Source organism: Phyllobates terribilis, unplaced genomic scaffold (assembly GCF_046119375.1).
Source record: "Phyllobates terribilis strain yellow unplaced genomic scaffold, ASM4611937v1 Scaffold_167__1_contigs__length_4167997, whole genome shotgun sequence".
NCBI classification, from domain to species: Eukaryota; Metazoa; Chordata; class Amphibia; order Anura; family Dendrobatidae; genus Phyllobates; species Phyllobates terribilis.
The window spans coordinates 2,536,641-2,553,512 of NW_027362927.1; the positions used below are offsets into that span (position 1 = coordinate 2,536,641).

Sequence of the window (16,872 nt, forward strand, 5' to 3'; positions counted from 1 at the left end):
GTGGATAAAACAAAAGCTTAACTCAATGTTCATTTAAAAGTGATTACAAAAATGGAAAAAAATAGTTCATAGCACACAAAAAGAAGTATCAGGTTAAAAAGAGAAAGGAAGCAATTATAAGTTCTTACATATCCAGTCTTAGAAGCATGAGATGATCCATGGTGGAGATTCTCAAGGTATGAGATATCTACTCTCCATACAACTGCCTCTGCTTATATACCATCTTGCCCCATAGACATACATTGAAGATTATTTTTACAGTTTCATAACCCAATATGGCAACTTGTTGATATATTAGTAGCTTCTCCATATTAAGGCAAACCTAGTAATGGAATATGCATTTTGACTACGTGCACAGTTACCTCATGTTAGCATATTTTAAACATATTTAAAAGGATCATTAGTTATCTCCAAATAACCCATATAGACAAGAGCCCTATAGGTTTGACGTACAGAACAGGTGTCTCTGCCAAGATCTTCAAAATAACTCAGTCTTTCTCTGAAAATATTTAAAACTAAACATGATTCGGACCAAAGCTTCAAAGTTTCTTATGTATTTTTTTATCATAAGAGATAAATATTTTACAGTTTGTCACTGGAGCCTGTTGCTCATAAGACTTAACTTGCACTGGCTGTGCGGCTTCTTATTAAATACTACTTTTCTACCGTTTATGAGGACTCTTGTCAAGTGTGTTTGGTCAGCAAGTGAAACAACCTACGTGTCTGTGCCAGAGGGTCAATACCCCTGTGTGCCTGAGAGAAGCTGCAGCACATGGTCTATGCTTGCCCTGAATAACGGTTCCCCCTGGCTTCCAAAGAATTCATGAAACCTGTCTTGCCCTATCTGAACCTAGCGGCGTGTGTGTAACACCATGACACACATACATACATTATATATATATATACAGTATATATATATATATATATATATATATATATATATATATATATGCAAAAAAATGAAGACAGTCCTCTTTGAAAAAATCGAATTATTAACCTATAAGGGCTGATGCAACGCTTCGGCTCCAAATGTGAGCCTTTCTCAAGCAGTGACAAAGTGTAGATACCAGGTTTTTATACATATAGATAATCATAAATTTATCATATATCATTAAACTATGGATACAGTGCTGTGCCAAATAATTTAGATCCATGCATTTCACATATACATACAAGTGCTTCTCACAAAATTAGAATATCATCAAAAAGTTAATCCATTTCAGTTCTTCAATACAAGAAGTGAAACTCATATTATATAGAATCATTACAAACAGAGTGATCTATATCAAGTGTTTATTTCTGTTAAGGTTGATGATTATGGCTTACAGCCAATGAAAACACATTAATTACAGTTTCCTCTTTTATTATGTATAACGCCGTCCCTTACTATATAACATCCTCTCTATTTATGTATGGTGCCGTCCTTTATTATGTAGCGTCCTCTGTTATTTGGGGCACTGACAATTATTACATATCATCTATCTCACCATCCCTTACATTGAATATTCTCATTATTTTTGTTATTCACAGCACCCTCTCTATTACATAGTGTCCTCTTTTGTTAGCTATAAAATGACTGAGTTGAAATGAGTTAAATTCCCTTGACACACACAGGCCTGATTACTGCCACAACTGTTCTAAATCAAGAAATCGCTTAAATAGGACCTGCCTGACAATGTGAAGTGGACTAAAAGATCCTCAAAAGCTATACATCATGCTGCAACCTAAAGAAATTCAGGAACAAATGAGAAACAAAGTAAATGAGATCTATCAGTCTGGAAAAGGTTATAAAGCCATTTCTAAAGCTTTGGGATTCTAGCGAGCCACAGTGAGAGCTATTATTCACAAATGGCAAAAACATGGAACAGTATGAACCTTCCCAAGAGTGGTTGGCCGACCAAAATTACCCCAAGAGCACAGCGACGACTCATCCAAGAGGTCACAAAAGACCCCACAACAACATCTAAAGATCTGCAGGCCCCACTTGCCTCAGTTAAGAACTTGCTGCGGTAAATGGAACCATGAATTCTGCTGTTTACTAAAAAATCCTAAAGGAGAATGTCCGGCCATCTCTTAGTGACCTCAAGCTGAAGCGCACTTTGATTACACAGCAGGGCAATGATCCAAAAACACACCAGCAAGTCTACCTCTGAATGGTTTAAGAAAAACAAAATTAAGACTTTGGAGTGGCCTAGTCAAATTACTGACCTCAATCACATTGAGTGCAGTGGCATGACCTTAAAAAGGCGATTCATGCTCGGAAACCCTCCAATGTGGCTGTAACATACCTGGCGGCGTGCTTGCATAGTGCACCATCTCTCACTATGCAAGATCGCAATCTTAACCTTCAGTCCAGTCTGCTAGTCTTGCTCCTGTTCATACTGTGTGCTTGCCTCTGGTCTGACTGCTTAGGGCGGCGGCCCGGTTACTTCCTGTTTCTTATAGCTGCTGTGGGCATACTCCTAATGCGTCCCCAGCCTATTGCTGTGAGTCACTGGATATTTAAACCCACTCCACCCTGTATGAGAGGCCTGAGCAACACTAATTTTAGTGTGCTCCTACTCTGAAGTCGCCAGGTCCTGTTCTGTTTCTTGCCTGTCCCGCCATTCTGGGGGCTGTATTCCCAGACCTGTTATCTGTGTCTTCTAGCCTGTTTCCGCCTTTCTGCGGGCCGTATACCCAGACTCGCTCCTGTATCTCGTTGCAGTGTCAGTTCCTGTCTGAACACTCTCCTAGCCTGTTTGTCCGCCATTCTGGGAACCGTATACCCAGACTCGCTCCTGTATCTTGTTGCAGTGTCAGTTCCTGTCTGAACACTCTCCTAGCCTGTTTGTCTCTATGTCCATATCTTCCCTTTTCCTGCAGTGTCTGAACTTGCACCTAACTCCAACTCATTGTCTCTGTACTTCTGTTTGTGAGTTTAGAGTCCACTCGCTACTTCATTGCAAGTACCTTGTGTGTTTCTGGTTCTGCTTGTCCCTTCCATTTTGTTCCATGTGAACAGAGCTCTTTGCTCTCTGCTCTGACTTGCTCACCGCTCCGGCGGTTTCTCTCTGCCCTGCCTTGCTCACCGCTCCGGCGGTTTCTCTCTGCCCTGCCTTGCTCACCGCTCCGGCGGTTTCTCTCTACCCTGCCTTGCTCACCGCTCCGGCGGCTTCGCCCTGCTCTGCCTTGCTCAGCGCTCCGGCGGTTCCTCTCTACTCTGCCTTGCTCACCGCTCCGGCGGTTCTTCTCTACTCTGCCTTGCTCACCGCTCCGGCGGTTTCGCCCTGCTCAGCCTTGTCCACCACACCTGCGGTTTCGCCCTGCTCTGCTTGCTCAACCCTCCGGCGGTACCTCTCGGTTCTGCCTTGCTCACCGTTCCGGCAGTACCTGTCTGCTCTGCCTTGCCCACCGCTCCAGCGGTTCCTCTCTGCTCTGCTTGTCTACCGCATCTGCGGCTCTGTTCCTGAATCCCAGTCTGTACTGGACCCTATCCAGCCTGCGCTCCAACCTGCTAGTGCCTCCCTGTCTGCACTCCAGCCGTGCTTGCCAGTACCCCCCTGTCTGCATACCAGTCGTGCTTACCAGTACCCACCTGTCTGCATACCAGTCGTGCCTGCCAATACCCACCTGTCAGTGAGCCAGCCTAACCTGCCTGTTCCTGCATTCCCTGGTGTGGATCAACAGCCGTGTCCGGGGTCTGACCTAGGAGTAGCACCTGGTCCCTCTGCACGGTTCCTCCTTGGTGCACGAAGTCGACTGAGCCGCCGTGCGACCTTGGTCGGATCGGGTTGATACTTAGTTACGCCCCTTCAAGCACTCCCCGGTTCATGGTACAGTGGGATCACTAATCACGCACACGCCAGCCAGTCCAGGCATGTGCATAACATTGGCTGAATTACAACAATTTTGCAAATATAAGTGGGCCAAATTCCTCCAGATAGTTGTAAAAGACTCATTGCCCGTTATCGCAAACACTTGATTGCAGTTGTTACTGCTAAGGGTGGACCAACCAGTTATTGTGTTTAGGGGACAATCAATAATAAAGATCTTCATTTAAAAACTGCATTTGGTATTTACTTATTTTTTACTTACAGTAAATTTACATTTGCTTTGTGATCTGAAAAACTTAAGTGTGACAAACATGCAAAAGAATTAGAAATCATGAAGGGGCAAACACTTTTAACCCCACTCTATGGCTGAATTCTGTCACTTGTCATATGGTTTTTTGTCCTGAGGATGAAGTATGGTACTTCGTAATGCATAGACAGTAAAAAAACGCATAATATTCTAGTGTGGACCTGGATTTACTATTATCTACCAGCAGTGCAGATTTTCCACTTTTCTTTCCTTTCCACATACTACTGGTTTGGGAGACCAACAGCATGTCAGCAAGTACCGAAGTCATAACAACAGTTGGTATTGGAGAGCTTTGGGAAGCACTCATAGTACTAGAAAACTGACCCTGCAGCTGGGACTGTGAAGATCCTAGCTTCTGGTATTTCCTGGCCAGTTCCTGAACCATCTGTGTCATATTTTACACCTGATCACAGAGTGCGCCAACTGGATCCATTGGTGCGGGAAAAAAGTATAGGTCATGCGTAATGTGGCGCTAGTCACAACTCATGGACAGGCTGTGAAGCAGGGTAGTCAAAACTTCTGGGGTCAGATAGCAAGAGAACACATAGAAAACTAAAGTTAAAAGACAAAGCCGAAGTCAAGTCATGATCTGAGGTCAGAATACCAGGAAGATAGCGGATCAGAGCAAAGGGGCTAGACAAATGGATGGTCAGGACAAGGTCCAAAGTCAGACAGCAAAGGATTAACAGAGCACAAAAATACAAAGCACACTACTGAGCAGATGATACATCTGGAAGAAGTTTGAGACTGACAGCTCAGCTAAGTAACTGGGTAATCACCTAGAATGGGAAACACCTGAAAGAAGCTCAGCACTAGTGTTGAGCGAATTTGTTGAGCATTTCAAATTCGGGTTCGTGTTCGGGGTTTCGGCTTGTTCGCGCCAAAAAAAATCGGCTCCGCCCCCGAACATCCCTGATTTACCACACTGTCACACAGATAACATCAGCGTGGCAATTCAGGGATGTTCGTGGGTGGAGCCGATTTTTTTTTGGTGCAATCCAGCCAGAACCCTGAACACGAACCCGAATTTGAAATGCCAAACAAATTCGCTCAACACTACTCAGCACCGACAGCTCAGCTTACAACTGCACCAGATTGAACAACTGAGCTGTCAATCACAGCGTCCAAGACACACTGAGCGTAGGAATTTTGACACTCTGATGTTTATTAAGCAGAAGTTTATTAAGAGTTAATTTCCATGTAAAACATTTCCCACATTAAGAACATGAAAAAGGCTTCTCCCCTGTGTGATTACTCTGGTGACTAAGAAGAGATGATTTCTTCACAAAGCATTTTCCACATTCTGAACAGGAAAAAGGCTTCTCCCCTGTGTGAGTTCTCTGGTGTCTAACAAGAGATGATTGCTGGTTAAAACATTTTCCACATTCTGAACAGGAAAAAGGCTTCTCCCCTGTGTGAGTTCTTTGGTGTATAATAAGATTCAGTTTATGGTTAAAACATTTCCCACACTCTGAACAGGAAAAAGGCTTCTCCCCTGTGTGAATTTTCTGGTGTGTAACAAGATTAGATTTTTGGTTAAAACATTTCCCACATTCTGAACATGAAAAAGGCTTCTCCCCTGTGTGGGTTCTCTGGTGCTTAACAAAATCTGATTTATTGTTAAAACATTTCACACATTCTGAACATGAATAAGGCTTCTCCCCTGTGTGAGTTCTTTGGTGCATAATAAGATTCAGTTTATAGTTAAAACATTTTCCACATTCTGAACAGGAAAAAGGTTTCTCCCCTGTGTGAGTTCTCTGGTGTCTAACAAGAGATGATTTCGTGTTAAAACTATTCTCACACTTGAAACAAGAAAATCTATTCTCTGCTATGTGTATTTTTTGATGTTTAAGAGTAGACTTTTCGCGGGAAAAGCTATTTCCATATTCTGAAAGTGAAAATGGCTTCGTTGCATTAGGAACAATTTGTTTTTTAATGCTTATTTTGTGACATTGATTTTCCTTAGTAGTTGGTAATGAATCAGAAGACAGGACCTGTTTCATAGGATCAGATGACAGATCTTCATTGTTAAGGGATGATGGTATATTTGGAGTAATGTCATTCACTTCAATTGCATCCCGTGGGATCTCAAGATCATCTGATTTAAAAATTGAAGATGTCAGCTGTCCCTCTGATCTCCTGGTACAGTAATCTGTTAAGAATAAAGCCAATTATTATTTTTGAATAAAATATCCTTGAGTTTTATATTTTTGAGCATTTCTACTTAAACTGTAAAAATAAGAAGTTATGTAAAAAAAATTGAATTATTCACCAAGACAATGACAGTTCACAGTCTAATAAAAAACTTAATTGGATGATTCAGTAGAGCGTGGTGTCCAACTGTTTGTTCATTCTTCCCCCAAAAATATGGAATAAAAAGCCACCAAACAATGATATGTAGGCAAAAATAATACCAATAAAAACTTCTACTCATCTCACAAAAAACAAGTCCCCACTCAGGTCCATCATCTGTCAGTGGAAAAGCAGAGGTTTCCACATTATTAGTGGCTCAAAGACTCTAGAAATGCAACATGGCTTCCATAACCCAATCCAGCAATATCTGCTCTCCCAAAGTCAGATCTCCCCCTCGCTTCTGAGCCTTGCAGTGTGCCCAAACCACATTTAGCATCCATGTATTTGGCATTACTATAGTGAGAAGAACCCACTTAATTTACGGTGTGTGTCTCCTGGAGCACAATCTGGGCACTATGTGTTGGGTAATAAAATGGCAAATGTACAAGATTCATTCTCCAACATCCACTGCGTGCTAATTTCCGGAAAGCGCCTGTGGAGTCAAAATAGTCCCTACTCCTATAGATTAAATTCACTGACGGGTTATAATCTCCAAAATGGAGTCACTTTACGGGGATTTCTACTGCTCTGGTTTTCTGTTATTTTGTCATATTAAGGCTTCTGACAAAGTTGTGTTCGATTGTTTTCTGGGATCGGCTCCTGTGACGTCTGCTTCTGTTACCAATAGTGGTAGAAAACGCAGCACAACTGGACCAGGGTGCACGAGTAGGGTCCAAAACCGTATATAGTATAAGAGAAACCTCGGTACTCAGGTAATGGATTTTAGCAAATTAAATTTTAATTGCAGTCCACAGCAAAAATAACGTTTCGGTCAATACGACCTTCATCAGTGTACCACTTGCTGGGAATGAAATAGAGAAGGAGGGTGAGGACGCAGTGTCTCAGGCACGTGATTCCTTGGGACCAGAAGATAAGGAGAAATGACAGACAAGACCGCGGTATCCACTGCTGGTGTCTGGCGTGCACTAATGAAGGTCGCATAGCCCAAAACGTTATTTTTGCTATGGACTGCAATTAAAATTTCTTTTGCTAAAATCCATTACCTGAGTGCCTAGGTTTCTCTTATGCTTCTGTCCCCAAGTGCCGCCTCATCCAATCTGCAGGCGGCGCTGGTGATGGAGGATACATCAGAATTAGAAGCTCTGGGCGACGCAGGCTTTGTCCAGCCACTAAGATTAGGATGCCTGGGACCAGTAGTACCATCCAGTCTGGCAGTATGGGTGTGTGTGCTGTCCAGCTGGAGTAATCTGCTCCCTGCTTCAGCCATTTGGAAAGCACCACACCCTACTAAAGCTGGAAGCATATTGCCGGAAGCTGCCAGATCCAGCCTTGTTCTCCTCTGGTTCAGTCCTCTGTGCTCAGCTCCCGGCTTGTGTATTTGTTTCCTGTTGTGACCCCGAACCGTTTACTGACTACTCTTGTGTCTTCTGATTTTGTAGAAGTCCAGATTTATGTAGAGGGGTTAAAGGGTGATGGGCAAAACTGTGACTATAGACAATAACATCTCCTGAAATGATCAAACTTAACAGTCTTCTTCAGTAAAAAATAAGTAACTAGTGGTGAAACCTCTCTGGGGTAATTAGAGTATGGGGCTCGGTGGCTCTTGGCAATCTAAACTATCGTAAGGGACAATATTTTCTATCAGATGAGTTTCAAGAAGAAATATTAGACGTTCAAAAATAACTTATTATAATAGTGCAGAGCTTAGATTAAATTTAGATCTTGGGCATTTGGCAGTGGCAAGGAAGACCTTTTCTTTTAAGACTTACAGACGCACATAAGTGAGGCCGGCCGATCCCACCACAATCAAACTATCATACAGAATGAACTTGTAAAAAAAGAAACAATATAAAAACATGTAACATCCCCAAGAACAACGTATGTATGAAGGGAGAAATCCAACACTAAACTGGAGTCACACTCATTTATGATGGACCATTGGAGCTACTATGACTCCTGAGCGGAAGAGTAGAGAAAGTATTAGCGCCCCCATTTCAGGAGAGATTGTGCAGTAATCTGAATTCCTTAGGATCGAAAACATAATGGAATTTATGACGTGGAGTGAATCCATGAAACCAGGGCTGGAGCCAACACATCTCCTGCAGGCGTGAATAAATGTATATTACAGCCATCAGCCACGCACAGCTTAGAGATATATCATGGCACAGGAGTAATGTTTTCTGTATAGTTTATCACAATCCTGTTTGAAGTTAGTTGGTTTGAAAAGAAACTGAAAAGTCAGGATAAAGGGAAACTCTGTTGTTATTGTACAGAAATTCACATTTGGCCCTCACTGCACATTTAATGCTGTCTAAAATAAAAGTGAAGTTTGGCCACAGACTGGACCTGGTCTTGTAGGGACCATATGAGCACATTCAGCAGCACAGAAGGGGGAGAAGGTAGATTCATCCAATAAGATATCAGGGATCTAGGAAGCCAACAGCATCATTACCCTCCGCTTTCTCTTCAACTGATTTTCTCACTTGTCAGCACATTCTACGTACGCTGCCATTTGGCTTTGTAGTGTACAGATCTGGGCAGGTAACGGTCAGCGTCTCCTAATCCCAGGGGGTAGGTGGATCCTCCAGATTGTAAGTCCTACAGAAAAGGTCTTTCACAATTACAAAAAGTAATGTGAACATTTTTGGATGGAGGAAAATGTTATGGTCTAGAGGTAAAATGGTGATCACACAATTGTGACACAACCAGACTACACCACCGATAAAGCAGCCACAGCCGGTGACGGAGAAGAATCTGTGACTTCTCTGCATTTAATGGTTACTACTCACCTGGGTAGTCATATGTAGGAATCTCCTCTTTACACCGCTCATCACCTCTCACATATGTCTCTGTAGTATTAATATGGGTCAGATCTTCACCCTGAAACAAATATTGTAAAAGTCACAGACAGATGGAGAAGTCACATCTATGATCAGCTCTAATCCTGCCATCTCCGCCGTTCTCATTACACAAGTATAAAACATATAATACTGGTGGATAATACAAGACTGAGCACAAGACCTACACAGCCGTCTACACATCATAGGGGAGATCTCATGACACCTTCTCTCCATCTACCTGATGATCCTGAGGAACATTGGGATCTTCTTGTTTACAGTCCTGTGGAAGAGGAGGACGGGGACATCTCTCTGGTGTTGTCCTCTTACTGGATAGATCTGGAGGAAACACATACAGGGGCTGAATTCATTCTTTACATACAGATAATTATAGGCCGTGTGTATTTAGTCCTGTCTATTACCTGGTGATGTGAGGGGCTGGGGAACCTCCACCATGACGTCCTTGTACAGATCTTTGAGTCCTTCTAAATACTCCCACTCCTCCATGGAAAAATAGACGGCGACATCCTGACACCTTATAGGAACCTGACACATACAATGATACAGTCATCCCCTCGATCCCTCCATAGCGTTACTGTATAAATGTCCCAGCATTCCCAGCAGTGTCACCTCTCCAGTCAGCAGCTCAATCATCTTGTAGGTGAGTTCTAGGATCTTCTGGTCATTGATGTCCTCATGTATCAGGGGGTGAGATGGAGGCCCTGTGATTGGGCTCAGGGGTCTTCTCCATCCCTCAGACATATGGTCCTGACAGCGCTCACTAGAGGTCTTCTTCACTACTGTGTAATCCTGGTTATGGAGAGACACATTAATAAATCTCACTACAGACATTTCCAGAGTCCTCACCTCTCCAGTTCTGTCCATCTGTTATTCCCATAGATAAGAATGATGTAATGTGACGTCATCAGAATCTCTCACCTCTCCAGTAAGCCGGAAGAGGATCTCTAGGGTGAGATGCATTATCCTCTCCGCCATCTTCTTTCTGTCTCTATCCATTCTTCTCTAGGAAAATTATATAGATAAATTATTAGTATCTCATATTGTATCAGACGGTAATGGGCAATCTGACAGGATATATAGGAGAGATGCATGTATGTCATCCCTATGGTATGTTATTTTATTATTGTATGTACTGGTTTCTTGTTTTGTTAAAAAAAAAACCTAATGAAAAAATCTCAATAAAAATATATTGGATTAAAAAAAAAGAATAGGAAAAAGGCTTCTTCCCTGTGTGAGTTCTCTGGTGATCAACAAAAACTGATTTCTGGTTAAAACATTTTCCACATTTGGAACAAAAAAATCTATTGTCCGCTGTGTGTATTTTTTGATGTTTAAGAATAAACTTTTCGAGGGTAAAACTATTTCCATTTTCTGAACGTGAAAATGGCTTCTTTGCTTTAGGAGCAGTTCGTTTTTTACTGCTTATTTTATTTTGATTTTCCTTAGTAGTCGGTAATGAATCAGAAGACAGGACCTGTTTCATAGGATCAGATGACAGATCTTTGCTGTGAAGGGATGATGGTATATCTGGAGTAATGGCATTCACTTCAATTGCATCATGTGGGATCTCAAGATCATCAGATTTAAAAATCTCCAGTCCCTCTGATCTCCCGGTACAGTCATCTGCCAAGAAAAAAAAAATTATTAATTTTGAATAAAATATCATTGAAATTTATATTTTTGAACATTTCTACTTAAAATGTCTGAACACACACATTCCTGGGCTACATGCTAGTCCAGGGAAATGAAGAGATACATGCTCACGTTTCAAAATCAATTTTATTAAACACAAATCTAAAAAATTGAGGAATATTTAAACTTGAGCATATATCTCTTCATTTTCCTGGACTAGCATGTAGCCCAGGGATGTGTGTGTTTAGATTGATTTAGAAGTGGTATGCAATCTTTATTTATTTTTCTATGGGATTCTTGTGTTAATTGTACTTAAAATGTCTGTAGAAATGGGAAGTTATTGACAGAATGACAGTTCACAGTCTAATAGAAAACCTCATAGGATGAACCAGTAGAGCGTGGTGTCCAACTGTTTGTTCATTCTGCCTCCAAAATATGGAATAAGAAGCCATCAAACCATGCTATGTAGTGTAGGGTTCGGTACTCACTTAGCCACGTTAGAGGTAGGCACGGGACACTGTCTCTTTAAAAATGTCCAAGGCAGGTTTATTATGCTGCATAAACCGCACTTCCAGAAGTAAGCAAAAGAAAACCTTGTCCGGCACAGTGTAACAAAACAGAAAGGGAACAGTCCATCCAATATGGCGGGTTCACCCGCTCACAGTCAGTGTCTTTTTACCCTCAAACACTCTGGAGGTCTCCACACTTCCAGCCACAGACACTGAATGAGACACTTGGTCTCCATTTTATACACACGCCCTGGGGTGGGGATATGTGAGTAGCCAAATCCCCCCCCATCTCTTATGACTGCTCGAAAAAAACGGCCCTGATACGCCCTATTAAAACTCTCAGCACTATGTGTGCTGGAGCATGCTTTCCCGGTTTAACATCACTGAAGCTGCCAACCTCAGCGACACATATCTCCCCTCAAGGACATGTCCGGCGTCCCTCTTACAGTAGGCAAAAATGATACCAATAAAAATTCCACATTATTAGATTCTCAAAGGCTCTTGAGAATCAACATGGCTTCTGTGGCGCCCCTGCGGGTTCAGTTGCCACAGAGGTACTGCATCTCACCCAGAGGTGTGGTACCCCACTCTCAGTTAAGGAGGGAGTACTACCTGGGACCCACACACTCGCATCCAATACACTCCACTTCAGTAGGGAAGGGCGAGATTGCTCCTAAGGGAGAGCACAGTCCCTGGTCCCTAGCTGGAGTGTGGAACCATGTAGTGAGTATGGGAGGAGGAAGAAGATCAAGGGAGCACCGAGAGAAGGAGTATAAGAAGAAGGGGAACCATCTAGAAGGAGTTCAGTCAGTCCAGTTCAGAGGAGAGAGAGTTGGGAGGAGCTCTGCTCAGAAGAGTGGAGAAAGGAGCAGGGCCCAGTCTGAGAGGCCCAGGAGGAGAGACTGAAGAGAATAGAGGAGCGGTGAGGAGGGCTCCAAGAGGAAGTGAGGAGATCCCAGGGGCACGGCGAGTGCGGATGCCACCCGTGTGCCCGAATCTATACGGACATGGAGGGATCAGGCCGCAGAGAGGGGACCGGCCCCTAAACTAGTGGAGAACAACCAGGCTCAGCTAGATAACCGGAAACTGCTGCATTTTCAAGGTGCTGCAGCTAACAACCACAATTACATCGCCGAAAAGGTGGCCGCATAGGGTCCAGGGGACTGCAGGTCACCCGACAAGACCCGAGGCTACTGGCTTGGGACACTGATTGTGAGGCACAGGGCAGGATGGTGAGAGCCAGCGCAGTGAGACAACCGGAAAAGGTACAGTACAGACCAAAAGTATGGACACACCTTCTCATTTAAAGATTTTTCTGTATTTTCATGACTATGAAAATTGTACATTCACACTGAAGGCATCAAAACTAGGAATTAACACATGTGGAATTATATACTTAACAAAAAAGTGTGAAACAACTGAAAATATGTCTTATATTCTAGGTTCTTCAAAGTAGCCACCGTTTGCTTTGATGACTGCTTTGCACACTCTTGGCATTCTCTTGATGGTGTCCTTTCTTTCCCCCTAGAGGTTTTTTCCTAGGGGTTAAACATCCTCTCTTTTGGTTTTATGGATTTTTAATTGTTGTGTGTTCTGAAATTTATTTTCTGTATTTCTTTCTATTTTTAGGGTTCCTTATTACTGTTTTCCCAGCACTCTATATGTCTTTGATTGGATCAGTCGTTCTGTGTATCACCTCTACATGATGACGGAGCTGGAACTGGGATTTCCCCTTAAGAAGATTGTTTTGTATTACTTCTCTGTATTTAAAAAAATTCTTTTTTTATATATAACTTTTATGTCTGATTATATATTGTGTCCAATCTATACTCATAGCAATCATTCTTCTTATTGTACATTCCTGTCTCTGTATACCCCTCCCCTTTTTTCTTATGCTGTCTGTATTTCTTCATTTTTTGTCATTGGTCGCATTACTCACATTCTGCGGCCTCTTATGGGACACACTGTGGCGTTGCTACGATGGCCTGCAGTGCGCATGCGCTGGGTGAATCGCGGCCGGCACCCGCGCGCGTCCATCTCTATGGCAACGACGCACCCCCGGATGTTGTCAGTAGACACTTCCGGTATGTGCGCGTACCATGATGGACGGCGCGCAACTGCTGAGGTCGCCGTGACCCCGGCACATGCGCCCAAATGGCCGGCCTTCGCAGCAGCCATATTAAAGCGATCACATGATCACTCACATGACTCCCTAAGGTCCTATATATTTAGGTCCTTATCCACCATGCATTATGTGCCTCTTGATAAAGCTAAACGCGAAACGCGCGTCGAGGCCCCTAGTGGATGTCCATTGACTGCCTCTTTGTGCACTCCACATTGGTGAGAGTTATCAATCAGCTCGGTGAGTGCCCTGACTTATCTGCTACTATGGTCTCCCACTTGGGAATTACAATTTAGGGTTATCTCATCATTTCCATCTAATTGACTCTCTTCTTGGTTCCACCCTCCCCGCGTCCTCTCGTCTGTTCTTTCCCCTCTACTCTCTCCTTCCTCTCTACTCTATTTCCTGTGGATTTCGTCTGTACCTATTGTACACTGGAACATATATGTATGAAGGGTTTTGAAGACGCTACGGGGGTTTTTCTTCTTTTGATCCAATATTCACCTATTGTCTTTACATTTACATGTATTTATATATCTTTTGTATCATTATTGTACACTTTTAATCGACTAATAAAATTTTGCTGTTTTATGCCATTACTACTCATCTTCGCTGTCTTTCTTCCCACCACAATAAAGTTATCATACAAAATGAACCTGGAAAAAAATACAGAATAAAAGATATGTTACATCCCTAACAACAATGTATGTATCAGGGGAGAGAACTTCAGATCTAAACCGGAGTCACACTCATTTATGGTGGATCATTGGAGCTACTATGACTCCTGAGCAGGAGAGTAGAGAAAGTATTAGTGCCCCCATTTCAGGAGAGATTGTTCAGTAATCTGAACTCCTTAGGATTGAAAACATAATGGAATTTATGACGTGGAGTGAATCCATGAAACCAGGGCTTGAGCCATGCCAACACATCTCCTGCAGGCGTGAATAAATGTATATTACAGCCATCAGCCACGCACAGCTTAGAGATATATCATGGCACAGGTGTAATGTTTTTTTTATGAAATTTATCACAATCCTGTTTGAAGTTAGTTGGTTTTAAAAGAAATTGAAAAGTCAGAATAAAGGGAAACTGTGCTGTTATTGTACAGAAATTCACACTTGGTCCTCATTGCACATTTAATGTTGATCATAAAAGTGAAATTTGGTCAGAAAGACTGGACCTGGTCTTGTAGGGACCATATGAGCACATTCAGCAGCACAGAAGGGAGAGAAGGTAGATTCATCCAATAAGATATCAGGGATCTAGGAAGCCAACAGCATCATTACCCTCCGCTTTCTCTTAGAGGTCCATCATAATATTTTTCTTCAAGTGATTTTCTCACTTGTCAGCACATTCTACGTACTCTGTCATTTGGCTTTATAGTTTACAGATCTGGGCAGGTAACGGTCAGCGTCTACTAATCCCAGGGGGTAGGTGGATCCTCCAGGTTGTAAGTTCTACAGAAAAGGTCTTTTACAATTACACAAAGTAATGTGAACATTTTTGGATGAAAGAAAATGTTGTGGTCTAGAGGCAAAATGGTGATCACACGATTGTGACACAACGGACTACACCACTGATAAAGCAGCCACAGCCGGTGACTGAGAAGAATCTGTGACTTCTCAACATTTAGTGGTCACTGCTCACCTGGGTAGTCATATGTAGGAATCTCCTCTTTACACCGCTCATCACCCCTCACATATGTCTCTGTAGTATTAATATGGGTCAGATCTTCACCCTGAAACAAATATTGTAAAGGTGACAGACAGATGGAGGAGTCCCATCTATGATCAGCTCTAATCCTGCCATCTCCACCGTTCTCATTACACAAGTATAAAACATATAATACTGGTGGATAAAACAAGACTGAGCACAAGACCTTCACAGGCGTCTACACATCATAGGGGAGATCTCATGACATCTTCTCTCCATCTACCTGATGATCCTGAGGAACAATGGGATCTTCTTGTTTACAGTCCTGTGGAAGAAGAGGACGGGGACATCTCTCTGGTGTTGTCCTCTTACTGGATAGATCTGGAAACACATACAGGGACTGAATTCATTCTTTATATACAGATAACTATAGGCCGTGTGTATTATTATTTTTAATAATTTATATAGAGCCATTGATTCCATGGTGCTGTACATAAGAAGGGGTTACATACCAAATAAAAATATCACTTACAGTAAACAAACTAACAATGATAGACTGGTACGGAGGGAAGAGGACCCTGCCTTAGCGGGCTTACATTCTACAGGAATGGGGAGGAGACAGTAGGCTGGGGGGGATGCAGTAGCTCCGGTGTTGTTGAGGTGGCAGTGTGGTCATTGCAGGTTGTGCATTTAGTCCTGTCTATTACCTGGTGATGTGAGGGGCTGGGGAACCTCCATCATGACGTCCTTGTACAGATCTTTGTGTCCTTCTAAATACTCCCACTCCTCCATGGAGAAATAGACAGCGACATCCTGACACCTTATAGGAACCTGACACATACAATGATACAGTCATCCCCCAATCCCTTCCTAGCGTTACTGTATAATGTCCCAGCATTCCCAGCAGTGTCACCTCTCCAGTCAGCAGCTCAATCATCTTGAAGGTGAATTCTAGGATCTTCTGGTCATTGATGTCCTCATGTATCAGGGGGTGAGGTGGAGGTCCCATGATTGGGCTCAGGGGTTTCCCCCATCGCTCAGACACAGGGTCCTGACGGCGCTCACTAGAGGTCTTCTTCACTACTGTGTAATCCTGGTTATGGAGAGACACATTAATAAATCTCACTACAGACATTTCCAGAGTCCTCACCTCTCCAGTTCTGTCCATCTGTTATTCCCATAGATAAGAATGATGTAATGTGACGTCATCAGAATCTCTCACCTCTCCAGTAAGCCGGAAGAGGATCTCTAGGGTGAGGTGTAATATCCTCTCCGCCATCTTGTCTCTGTCCATATCCATCCTTGATAGGTGATTCAGAAAAATTCTATTAATATAGATCTTCACTGAGAGGATCCGATATTGTAGAGACCTGAATGAGAAGAAGAGCCAATGTAAAATCATAAAGAATTCTGTGTATTAATACAATTACTGGAGACAATAAGGGAAATATATCAGGAGATAGAAGGTGTAGATGTTGTATTCTCTAGTCTCTTATGGACTGTAACACAAGTTGAATTGCTGACTTAGACATCTCCTCCATACTTCCAATCACTGGCTAAGTTGGCCACTGCTTCAGTAAGAATCACCCAGAAACCCAATCAGCAATGGTATTTTTATTATTTTACAACTTTCTGCTTTTGTCCCTGACGTACATGCAAT

The 16,872-nt window shown here is 42.7% G+C and overlaps 2 protein-coding genes across 2 annotated transcripts in view; both read right to left on the minus strand.

Moving 5' to 3' along the window:
- Nucleotides 1–16,872, minus strand: part of LOC141207902 (uncharacterized) — a 999,716-nt gene that overhangs the window by 271,046 nt on the left and 711,798 nt on the right. The window lies entirely within an intron of this gene.
- On the minus strand, nt 7,216–10,347 carry LOC141207903 (oocyte zinc finger protein XlCOF29-like). The gene is made up of 3 exons (XM_073664464.1): nt 10,215–10,347; nt 9,872–10,085; nt 7,216–7,334 (listed from the first exon to the last, which is right to left on the minus strand). Exons 1-3 carry the CDS (start codon nt 10,290–10,292, stop codon nt 7,216–7,218), a joined length of 411 nt encoding a protein of 136 aa, XP_073520565.1. The 5' UTR covers nt 10,293–10,347.

Bases quoted from the DNA above. Each gene is read 5' to 3' on its own strand.
- LOC141207903 (XM_073664464.1), bottom strand. From the start codon at position 10,292: ATGGATAGAGACAGAAAGAAGATGGCGGAGAGGATAATGCATCTCACC. The intron at 10,086-10,214 runs GTGAGAGATTCT...CTCCATAACCAG, and splicing joins TCTTCCGGCTTACTGGAGAG to GATTACACAGTAGTGAAGAA. The intron at 7,335-9,871 runs GTAACGCTATGG...TCTGGTCCCAAG, and splicing joins AATGCTGGGACATTTATACA to GAATCACGTGCCTGAGACAC.